The sequence below is a fragment of the Vulpes lagopus genome, chromosome 1 (genome assembly GCF_018345385.1).
Source record: "Vulpes lagopus strain Blue_001 chromosome 1, ASM1834538v1, whole genome shotgun sequence".
Lineage (NCBI taxonomy): Eukaryota > Metazoa > Chordata > Mammalia > Carnivora > Canidae > Vulpes > Vulpes lagopus.
Genome location: NC_054824.1, coordinates 90,666,136 through 90,678,585, shown reverse-complemented (window position 1 = coordinate 90,678,585; position 12,450 = coordinate 90,666,136). Strand labels below are relative to the sequence as shown.

At 34.0% G+C, this 12,450-nt stretch overlaps 1 protein-coding gene across 13 annotated transcripts in view; it reads left to right on the top strand.

Moving 5' to 3' along the window:
* DZIP3 (DAZ interacting zinc finger protein 3) overlaps positions 1-12,450 on the top strand; it is an 86,336-nt gene that overhangs the window by 3,466 nt on the left and 70,420 nt on the right. For 10 of the 13 annotated variants that reach the window (XM_041751892.1, XM_041751902.1, XM_041751833.1 and 7 more), the window contains one exon: positions 9,088-9,183. In XM_041751892.1, the coding sequence (XP_041607826.1) occupies positions 9,152-9,183 (32 nt within the window). In that variant the 5' untranslated portion in view covers positions 9,088-9,151. Of the gene's footprint in view, positions 1-722; positions 4,808-4,836; positions 5,036-6,490; positions 6,510-9,087; positions 9,184-12,450 lie in introns of those variants that run through there. The other 3 variants (XM_041751882.1, XM_041751853.1, XM_041751863.1) reach the window with 3 other exon arrangements.

The following is a 12,450-nucleotide window of genomic DNA, read 5'->3' as shown; positions in this document are numbered from 1 at the left end:
TTATTGAGCATTTGTTATATGCCAAACACTATTCTAAGAATTTGATGCTTACTAATTAATCTTCATAACAACCTCATGCATTGGGTACTGTCATGATCTCCATTTTATAGGTGAAAAAACTAAGGAGAGGTGAAATACTTTGCCCAAGGTCATATAGGTAATAGTAACAAATATTGTGCTTGCTATACTGCAAATATTTTATTTAGGATTTCATATTTGAAATGTTTTCCTTTTTTTAATTCTCTCTTTTGGAATTGGGGTTATATGTCACTTTTGAAATAGGAATCAAGTTTTTGTTTTCTGTACTATAGAATGAGAATTACATTGGAATCCTCTGATCCTTGTAGATTGTATACAACTGGCCTATAAAATTAAGCCTGATAACCTTATTTAGTGGTAGATCTTTAGAAAATATTTGGATTTGTAATATGGTTATAGATCTGATAACTTTTCTCTACCTTTTATTAAGTTTGGAAATAGAAATTTTTTAACATAGCAACTATTTCTTTAGATTTATAGGTTTCTTTTTATAAAGTTGATCAGTATTCTAGTAATTCTCTTAATCTCTTTATTTTAAATTTCCTTTTTCATTGTAATGCTATCTATATTTTTTCTTACATGGGCTTTCTAGGAGTTTGTCTATTCTGCTTTTCAAGACCCAACTTTGATTTTATTTTTGTTTTTCTTTTTTTCAGAATCATTTTACTTTTATGTTTATTAATTCCATCCATAAACAAATTTTTCCTTCATTATTTTTATAGTTTTTAAAATTTCAGGCTTAACATATTGGCATACTATATATATTTTTATAAACAGTATTTTATGCCCACAGATTTTAAGACTGTAGCTTAGGTGAGCATCTGTATTTCACTTAAAAAAAAAAACACACACACAGTTAAATTAGCTTAAGCAATCAGGTACAGTTCTTTAAAAAATATTTATATTCCTTCATACTCAAAGAGCGTAAATTCTGTTGGGCAAACCGGAATAAGTGCTGTTGAGAGAAATAGATTAGCTTTAGGAACACATGCTAGTTTTTAGGGCAAAAAATATCAATATCTTCAAGGTCTGGCCTAAAATCCCTTTCTCCATAAATTTTTATTGCTGTCCTTTATATTTGCCCAAATTTATAGGATGGGTAGCTTTATCCTTTAAATCAGTATTGAGTGCTTATAAAGAGTGTCAGGTGCTGGTGTAGGCACTGGGGATATAACAGAGGGCTTAAAAAAAAATCCTCACATTGGGTATTGGCTTCTATTCAGTGGGGATATGAGGCCAGATGTAAATTAGGAGATTGTAATAAATAGCAGGTAGAATGAAAGTTCCATTGGCCCAGGTTCCCAAGATTCAAAGCAAAGAAATCTAGTGGTAGAAAATTGGCAGAGATCTAGGCATGAGGTTATTTAGATACCTTGTCTTTATTATGGCTAAAACAATTCAAATATTAATATCAAATTGATTTTGCTCTTTATGCAGAGCCAGAAAGCATCTGTAGAATTTCAACCCTCATTTTTCAGAAATGTTACCTTCAACACAAAGGCAAAAAACCTATTAAATAAGCCAAAATTATTTTCTTTTCAATTATTTTTCCTGTTTCTTTTCCCAATCAGGTATTAAAACTCAGCTAATCTCTAAATGATTTGCCAAACCGAAACATTAACTTTTTCACTTTTCAAACAATCCCTGATTATTATTTTTTTTTAATATTTCACAGAATCTAAGTACATAGTTTGGGTAATTTTTTTTTACTCCATTTTCACATCTAATTTCATATCCTAGTATCAGAAGGTTGCCTTCTTCTTAAAAATGTAAGTATTATCCATTGTTTCTGAATCCAATATTGTAGATACAGATAAGTGACTGTAAGTGATTTTTAAGGTACAGTGATTATTTTTAATTACAGCTAGTATTTATGGAAGACCTATTTTGAACAAAGTCCTTTTCATATGTCATTTTTAAATTTTTGGTCTTTCAGAAAAACTGTTAAGTTCATGAAAGGGGTAGATACCTGTTTCTTGAATTAAAATATGAAGCCATTTTCTAAGATAGTGGTGTCCAAAGTGGAATATGCACACCTTGGGATGTGTGAAACTGTCGGTGTGGGAACAAATACTGGAATTTTTTACTTTCCTTAATCTCATTCTTTTTGTGACTGTAATGCCTGCCTATAATGCACAAATAAACTGCTATGCATGTATTTTCAGTGTAGTTTCAGATTTATTGCTTTAGATACGTGATCACAAAAATTTGTTTTGGGAACTTTCCGAAATCATTAACCTTAACAGAGCATTTAGACACATATTAATTATCATTTCAGTGCCACATGTGGCACCTGGCATTTTTCTGAATTGTTTAGTTGAACAAATGGATTCTCTTAGCAAAAACTAATGAAAGTAGTGTATTATGAAATATTAAGATGTCGTGATTAATTATATTTGCAGTATCATTTACTAACCAGTAAGACCATGTAAATAGTTTCTGAGTGTTTGTTTTTATGCAAATTATTTAATTCAGCTTCTAATTGAACAGCATGCTTATATAAAGTTAAATATTGCACTTAATTGGACATAGTGGAAAGAATATGAAATTTGCACTTGGTGAAACTTGGGCCTGAATTTCTACTTTTATAGATTTATTAGCAATATGAACTCTCTAACCCTAAGTTTCTTACTTTTAAGATGGATTACAGTAATGTTTGTATTTCAGAGTTGTGTGAATGCCATATATGTTTTTGGTGTACATAGGAAATCAGCCCAGAGCCAGACACATAGGAGCTGATGAAAATTAATCTTATTTTTGATAAAACCAACGTTAATATACCCAATTAATTTTGTGATAGAAAACTGTTCATAAATGAAAGCTTGACCTACCTTCTCAGTAAACCCTTCTTACAAACTTCTTTCTGAGATAATGAGGAGTAGTCTGTGTTATTACATTGGTGGGTCAGTTTGAATTTGGGTATTGTAGGCTTTGTCATTGGTGGTGGTGAGAGTCAAGTGCATACTTTGTTCTTTCCTCCTTGCTTGATTTTCATCTCTACATGTGTCATGTCTCAACATTCTGTCTTGTTTCCTTTCTTTTTTTCATTATTGTCTAACAAAAGTAATAACATTGCTAAAAATATTCTATTTTGGAAAACTTGCTCAGTGGTAACATATGCTCCTTCTGAGCGTTTCTAGTTACATTTCTGAACAATGTGGTTTTGGCAGTGCTTCCTGTAAATAAACTGAAACTGATAGGTATTTTGATATTTGGATATTTTCTCCAGGTAAATCCTAACCTGTGCATGTTCATTGTAGGTAGATTCCAAATATTGAAAACAAATTAATGTATATTCTATAGATTTGTTGTGTAAATACGATGTAACTGGATCTGAAATGAATTAAAAACCTGCTTTTGACAAGAAACTAATTTTGACGAGGATATTTGCTATTTTGGCATACTTGCTATTTATTTATATAGGGGTACTAGGTATACTTTGCAGGGTTCTTGCTTTCTGATATAAGCTGCCAGAGAGTGTTAATAATGATTTTTGCAAAATGGTAAGAGCTGAGTAGACAGTGAATGTAATCTCTCAACTTTTGACATGGATGAAATCTAAATGAGATACTTGGTGTCATTTCTTTCTTTTAGACAAATGATTTGTATTTGTACATGTTACATAATGCCAGGATAGTCTTACTGTTCTTCCTCAGAATAATCTGTAATGTATTTACTTAATTGACCTTTTCATTTTTAATCAACTAGGTGGTTCTCCACTGGGGCGTTTTTGTCCCCCAGGGAACATTTGGCAGTGTTTGGAGACACTTTTGCTTTTCACAGTGGAGCTGAGAGGGGGGGTTAGGGTTGCTACTGGCATCTATTAGGTAGAAGCCAGGGGTGCTCCTAAACATCCTAAAAATGCATAATACATCTTCCCCGAACAAAAAGACTTGTCTAGCCTAAAATGTCAATAGTACTAAGATTGAGGAACCCTGATTTAGTGGGCATAAAAAAGTTCTCGTAACTGAATTTCTCTCCTGAAAAAAATAGCAAGTATATTATTTTGTTTTCAAGCTAATGGCATTGAGACAAGTGAGTTTTATTTTTACTATTTTTGCACACTTGGTACTCCCTTTTTCCACCTGGCATTGTGTGATCTGAAAGGGCCAGAACTGACAAGGGTAGCAAATTCATGGGACATCTAACCATGCATTGCTATGTGCACTTTTTGGCCAATTACAGCCTCTAATTTGGTCAAGTGACTTAAGATGAGTGCTTGAGTGGATTTAAAAAACTGTGTTTATATACTATTTGGGGAGGTGATGGAGTGCTACAAGGTAAACATTTGAATGAATAATTCTAAACAAAAGCTGTGCACCTGTTTTAATGTGAATAAGCGCAGCTTTAAAAAATGGGGGTTAAGCCCTTTGCGATAAAAGAAATGTTTGCTATGATTTCAGTAGATAAGAGGGCAAGTGGAAGCTCAGAGGGAGCAAGAAAGGCATTTTACTGTTGTCAGGATATGGATGGCAGTACCTTATTTTTCAACCAGTAAAACAGCCAGTAGATAAAATCATTTTGCTTGCTGGACAAAGGTGTGCTGTAAACTGACACTGAACTTTAACTTGCCCTCTGATCAACCATCCAGCACCTGAATAGGTTCCTGTGAGAGAGCAGCCCCTTAGTTCCAGGAAGGCAGAGTCAGTTTGTGTTTCCTGCTGACCAGGAAAGCCTATTGAAATGAATATATCAAGGAAAACCAGATCCATCCTCTCTCCCATGTTAAACCTGATTTTAAAGATTTCCTTCAGCCTCTTCTAGAATGGTAAGAACCTTTGGATTATTTTAGAAGCACACTGTTAACATTTCAGGCTGGCTACTTCCTTTCGGTTGCTAGGCACTGACGCCTTCCTTCCCCACAGAGGCTGTAAAGTGCTGCCGCTGCTGCTACTGTAGCAGTGGGGTGTGCCACACATGATCTGCTTAGCTCCTAGGAGATGATGGGGTGATGATACTCTTCTGGAAAACCTTTCATCACAGAGATTCAGCTCAGGTTGTATTTGTAAGCAGACTGAAAAAGTAATTAGCTTGTTTTTACTCTTAATTCAGGATCCAAATATCTTCTGATTTATTAATATTACGCTCTTTTCTTTTTCAAGCTGAATACTGAATAGCTTAGCAGAGGCCTTCCATCTTCTCTACCTTGTTGCCAGAGAATCTTCCTCCCTTTTCAGCCTCGCTGTGATCTGTACAAACAGCTAGCTGATGGAGAGTTTATCAGAGGGGGAGATATCTGTGTCTGGGTTTTTAAATTCTGGAAATGAGGGGATTGCTTTGTCTAGAAAAGGTGTGTGTTTGTATACTCTATCTGTGACGTAATGCCTAACTTACTTTTTGTTAAAATAGCCTGGAGGTTATAGAAACCATAAAAGAAAAACAGATCACAGTCCTAGAATTCTCAAAGCTATGTCCTTTTCTGTACAGCTTTACTGAGATGAGGTAGATCTGATTTAGTTTGAAAGAATAATCTATCTCTGCTTTATTATTAGTGTTAGGCTGTATTTTTTACTGGTATTGAACAGAGAATGCAAATTTAAATAGGTGCATGATTCTGTTTATTGAGTTTTTAAAAATAAGAGTAAAACCATAAAATAATTTACCTAGGAAAACTGGGTCCTGCATAAGTGAGTTATACTGGCAGCAAGATATATTTTGTTACAGATGGGCAAGAAACTAAGAGGTATTAGAAAGCTCTCTTTTAAATGAGGAAGTTTATTTTTTTAACTATTCATTTAAGTGTAAGTGGCATGCAATGTTACATTAGTCTCAGGTGTAGAGATAGTAATTCAACATCTCTATAGGTTATGCTATGCTCCCCACAAGTGTGGATACCATCTGTCACCATACATTATTATTGTATCATTGACTATATTCCTACGTTACACCTTTTATTCCTGTGATTTACCGTTCCATAACTGGAAGCCTATCTGTATCTCCTACTCCTCCTCACCCATACTGCCCATGCCCCAACCCCCTTCCCTCTGGCAACCATCAGTTCTCTGTATTTATAGGTCTGATTCTGCTTTATGTTTGTTTATTCATTTGTTTTATTTTAGGTATTTATCTTATTCTGACAGTTCATTTAGCATAATATCCTCTAATTCCACATGTTACAAATGGTAGGATCTCATCCCTTTTTATTGCTGACTAATATTTCATTGCATTGTGTATGTATATATACCACATCATCTTTATCCATTCAACTCTTGACAGACACTTGGGTTGCTTCCATATCTTGGCTATTGTAAATAATGCTGCAGTAAACAGAGATGCTTATATCTTTTCAAATTAGTATTTTCATTTTCTTTGGGTAAATACTTAATAGAATTATTGGATCATGCAGTGTTTCTGTTTTTAATTTTTTGAGGAACCTCCATACTGTTTTCCACAGTAGCTGTACCAATTTCCATTCCTACCAACAGTGTGTGAAGGTTCCTTTTTCTCCACATCCTCACCAACATGTGTTAGTAAGTGAAGAAATTTAGATAGACGTCTGTGTGTAAATGTTTGTGTTTTAATTAAGTGTCCATTCAATTGTTGAAGAATTACCTTTTGTCTCTCAAGACTTATATGTGTAATTTAAAGCTGGTGTGAATCAAATATAGAATATAGGTTAAGATAGTATCATAATTAGGAGTACTAGTTTTGGACTTCTTTTTAGCGGGGTGTTGAGTTGCCCCTTCCCTCTTAAGCTCACAAATGACTCAAACCTCAAGTCTTAAGAGGGTTCAGGTCCTACTGTTAACTTCTTTTCTATGTGTTCAGTTGCCTTTTTCGGGTGTTTAGGGAGAGTCAATATCATGTAAAATAGCGTTTCTTTGAGTAAATACAACCTGAAATCTTAATGAGTAACTTGGAAATGATCTTATTGAGTTACATTTTAATGATGGGCCTCCAAAAGCTCTACCAGTCTAACTTCCAGCTATATATTACAAATGCTATCAGAGAAAGTGGCTTCTTAGTTACTGGGATAAATATGTGTTTCATACTCAAGAAATGAGAAATTTTATCTAATCTTGGACTTTGCAGCAAGGCACTCTAGGTCTGTTTTGTGTTATTGCTATTACTTTCTTTTTTCTCATGTCTTTCTTTGTCTCAAAGCACTGAACAATAGTTTTACGGATTTACACTAATACTTCCTGGACTTTCATACAGGGATTAGAAAGGGAAATCAGCCTAGCAGAGAACACTGGAGTCTGGAGGCTTGAATTCTCAAAAAATACAGAACAAATGTGACTAATTTTATAGTTTTGAGATACAAATATTTGTAAACTTATGTGTAGAAGTAAATGAGAAGTCATATCCTTAACTCATTGAAACTACACTGTGTATATACCTTTTTTAAGGTAACATCCTTCCTTAAGATATATGTTTGTAAACTTATGTGTAGAAGCATGTGGAAATAGTCCTGTGTTGAACTTATTGAAATTATACTGTATAACCTTATTTCAAAAAAAACCTCCTTCATTAAGATACAAGGATATATAAAATTAGGTGTAGAAGCATATGCGAGAAGCCATATGCTTGACTCACTAAAATTACACTGTGTAATACCTTTTTTCAAGTAACATCTTTCATTAAAATATAAGTGTTTCTTTTTTGTTAATTTTAATTCCAGTTGACATACAGTGTTATATTGGTTTCAGGTGTACAATATAAGGATTCATGATTCCATACATCACCCCGGTGCTCATAACCACAAATATACTTCTCAGTCTCCATCACTTATTTAACTCATCCTTCCACCCCACCTTCCTTCTGGTAACCATCAGTTTGTTTTCTATAATTAAGAGCCTGTTCCTTGGTTTGTCTTTTTTTTCTTCACTCCTTTGTTTTGTTTCTTAAATTCTACATATGAGTGAAATCATATGGTATTTGGTTTTCTCTGACTTATTTGTCCTAGCATTATACTCTCTAGCTCCATCCATGTCATTGCATATGGCAACATTTCATTCTCTTGAATGGCTAAGTAATATTTCATTCATATATATATATATATGTATATATATATATATATATACACACATATATACGTATACACACACACACACACACACACACACACACACACACATAAATACCCCCCACATCTTTTTGATCCATTCATCTATCAATGGACGCTTGGTCTTCTTCCATTATTTGGCTATTGTATATTATGCAGCTATAAACATCAGGGTGTTAATGTGACTAATTTTAGAAGAATTGTTCTTGGGATAGTTGAGAGCTATATAGATATACTAGTAGGTGCTCTCTTTTTGTTTTCATTTGTGTTGTGCAGTTTTTTTTCCTTTGAGGAAATAAGCACAACATTCATTGATATTTGAACTAGAGAGTGTACATCCCCTCTTTCCTATTTTATGAAGATCTAGAATCATATCTATTGGGGGAAAGTGGCTAAATGTTACTTTTAGACTAAAAACAACAATTAGTGTTATTGAAGATTGTGTTAAACAGGATCTTACTCTGTGGAAAATAAATGAGTAGGAACCTTTTGGGAAGCTGTTTAAGCAGTATGCACCAAGAGACTTAAAATATTTGTGTCTTTTGAGAAATTCTACTTCTGAGAATTTCTTATAATTGAATAATCATAAATATGGAAAAAGGCTTATGGACAGTGGAGTTTATCACAAAACTAATTATAATGGAAAAATAGGAAACAATTTAAATGGCCAACTATAGGGTAATAGTCTAGGAAACCCCAGTCACCCAGTTGTGTAGCCAGTGAGAATACATAGTAGGATTATAAGGTAACATGAGGAATGCTTTTGATATAGTGTTCAGTGGTGAAAACTGAAGTGTAGAACATTGTTTATCCAGTATGATTACAAATCCTATTTTGCAAAAGGTAAAATATATCTTGCTTGGATGAAGTAGAGTGTATTAAAGTATAGGCAATGACTTATCTTTAGATGGTAAAACTGTAATTTTCATTTTTTTATAACTATTTCAAAATTTTCTTCAATGATCCGGTATTTTTTTTATAGTGGGGGAAAAAGAATGTAATCCTTTTACCTTCTCACTAAAAATATATTACTTTTCTTACAGCTTTAAACATCCGTAAAGTCTTCAAGCATTGGGATAAGACTTTTGCAAAACAACATTGTGCAGCATGGATTCTCTACCAGAAGAATTTTTTATGAGGTAAGGGATAGATTGACAAAAACCAACCACATTTGTTGCATTCTGCCTATGGAAAGGACAAATGTCCTCTGGGAAAGCTAGTGTGATTGAGATACCCTTATGCTTAGAGATAATTTAGCGACTTCGATTAGTGGTAGTTGTAGACTGGGGTTAGATCTAATTTAACAGAAAATTTCTCTTAAGGACCACACTCTAGCTAAAGAGATAAGAATTGAAAAATGTACTACAGCTTTCTACATGGGGGCATTTTCACTAATTGATTTCATTAATATGGTCTATTAATTTAATTTATAAGCATTTAGTGGAATGCTTATAATGTAAAGTACCTCCTTGGTACTTAGAGAATAAAAACAGACAAAATTTTGGGTACTTAGAATTGTAATGTGGTAGGAAGATATATAAAAAGTTTTACCTTTAGGCAAACTGCATGCATAGTGCCATGACTATATGTAGAAAGGAACAATAATGATTGACTGGAGTTGAGTGGGTTTCCATTAGATCACTTGAACTGAACATTAAGGGATAAGAAGCATTCTGATGTGTATAGAAATGGAAGGAAACAGCAAGAAAAAATACTTAAGATAAAATGATTGGGAGGATTTCAAAGGTCTTCTAAGGAGTTTAACTATTTTGTGTAGAAACCATGACATTTTAAAAAGATAAAGGAAATTTTACACTGTATTTTGGAAAGACTACTTCTTGATGGTGGTAAGGAAGAGACAACCAAATACAACACTAGTAATATCTCAGGAAGAAGCTGATGAAGGCCTGCATAGTAGGACTAGAAAAGAGGAGGGATTTATAGAACTAGAATCCACAGAATTCTATGACTTTAAATATGAGGAAAGGGGCAAACAAACAAAAAAAAAGATGATTCAAAGGTTTTTTTTTTTTTTAATTTAAATTCAATTAGCTAACTATAGTATATCATTAGTTTCAGATGTAGTTTTCAGTAATTCAGTTGCATATAACACCCAGTACTCATCACATCACGTGCCCGCCTTAGTGCCCTCCTTAATGCTGGTAATCTAGTAACCCCATCCCCCACCCACCTCCGCTTCAGCAATCCTCAGTTTGTTTCCCAGAGTTAAGAGTCTCTTCTGGTTTGTCTCTTTCTGATTTTTTTCCCATTCCGTTTCCACACTTTCTGTTATGGTCCTCTGCACTATTTCTTATATTCCGCTTATGAGTGAAACCATATGATAATTGTCTTTCTCTGATTGATGTATTTCACTTAGCATAATACCCTCCAGTTCTATCCATGTTGATGTAAATGGTATTCATTCTTATGGTTGAGTAATATTGTGTTTTATATATATATATATATATATATATATATATATATATATATATCGCATCTATATCTGTGATATATATATATGAAGTACAATACAAAATATTGTATTATATATATATAGATCTCACATCTTTATCCATTAATCTATCAAAGGACATCGTAGCTTCTCACACAGTTTGGCGATTGTGGACGTTGCTGCTCTGAACATTGGGGTGCAGGTGCCCCTTAGTTTTACTACATCGGTATCTTTAGGATAAATACCCACTAGTGCAGCTCTATTTTAAGTTTATAAGGAACTTCCACACTTCCAGAGTGGCTGTACCAGCTTGCACTCCTACCAACAGTGTAAGAGGGTTCCCCTTCCTCCACATCCTCGCCAACATTCGTTATTTCCTGTCCTCTTGTTTGAATGGTGACTCATGACTTAAAGGTTTCTAATGATCAGAAGGAGATAATGTACCATTAATGTAGGGCTTATTAATTGAGACAGCTTTAATGTGTGTGTGAAAGAGAGAATAGATAATTCAGTTTTGGACATGAGGAAATTGAGGTATTGCTAAGACATCTTAAGTTATGAAGTTGTTGAGTAGATGGTTAGAAATTTGTAGTAGTAGTGTCAGAAAAGCAAGTTTTAGGGGTCATTAGAATTGGTGCTATTAGAATTCATGAGAGTTTGCTTATTAGTTTGTTTATTCATCCAATAAATACTTAAGTGTGTACTTTATGTCCAATGTTGGGATAGATACTTGGAGGTTAAGTAGTGCATAAGAAGGGCCTGATCCTTATCTGAGAGCATTTGTTTTTATATGGGCATAAATGAAATTGACTTAAGTAGAAAATGTAAGAAAATAGAGGGATAAAAACGGGATATTAGTGGGGTGCCTGAGTCCTACGTGTCTGACTCTTGGTTTTTGGTTCATGGGTTTGGGGATTAAGCCCCATGTTGGACTCCATGCTTGGTGGGGAGTCTGTTTGAGATTCTTTCCCTTCCCTCAAATAGATAAATAAATCTTTTTTAAAAATGGAACTTTAGTGTATATACTGTGTATATTTCAGGATATATTATTATAGCAAAATTTTAGCTCCTAGCAGTAGAACAAAGCATACAGGTGGTAAAAGCAAAATAGCAAAAGAAAAATACTGGTCTTGTGTCTCATTCTAGCTTTGCTACTTTCTAGGTATATAACTTAAAAACAAGTTATATAACCTCTCTGGACATCAATTTACCCATCTTAATATAAAGTAATTACCACAGATGACTGCTGATATACCTTCCTATTCTAATACATCAGAAGCATGGTTTGAAACAGTTAATGTACATAGTTCATATTAAGTATTTTTTTTTTTTTAGATTTTTTAAAATCTATTTATTCATGAGAGACAGAGAGGTAGAGACCTAGGCAGAGGGAGAAGCAGGCTCCATGCAGGAAGCCCGATGTGGGACTCCATCCTGGGACTCCAGGATCATGCCCTGAGCCGAAGGCAGGCATTAAACCTCTGAGCCACCCAGGCATCCCCATATTAAATATTATTAAAATAATAAGTGAATATGATGAGTGAGAGGAAGAGGTGCAGCCAGTGGTACGAATTGAGAAGTGTAAGACTAGGAGGAGAACCAGCAGCAGTAAAGAATGCACAGTTTAAAAAAAAAAAATGCAGTTTTTCAAGGAAGATCGGAAGATATGATGGGCAATATTAAATGGTGCAGAAAGGCCAGGTAAAACGAAGAACTAAGACAAACCTGTTAAAATAACAAATAGTGGGATTTCATTAGTAACTGTTTTTTTTTTTTTTCATTAGTAACTTCTAATAGAGTAATTTTAATGTTGGGGAGGTAGGATTGGTTAAGTTTGCATATCAGAATTTGCTAGGAAAACTATGGTGAATATAGCAGCTCACTTTCCACACTTGATTAAGAAGCGCCAAAGCACGGTTTGGACATATGGATGGTTCAGAAGCTTTACAGGTGA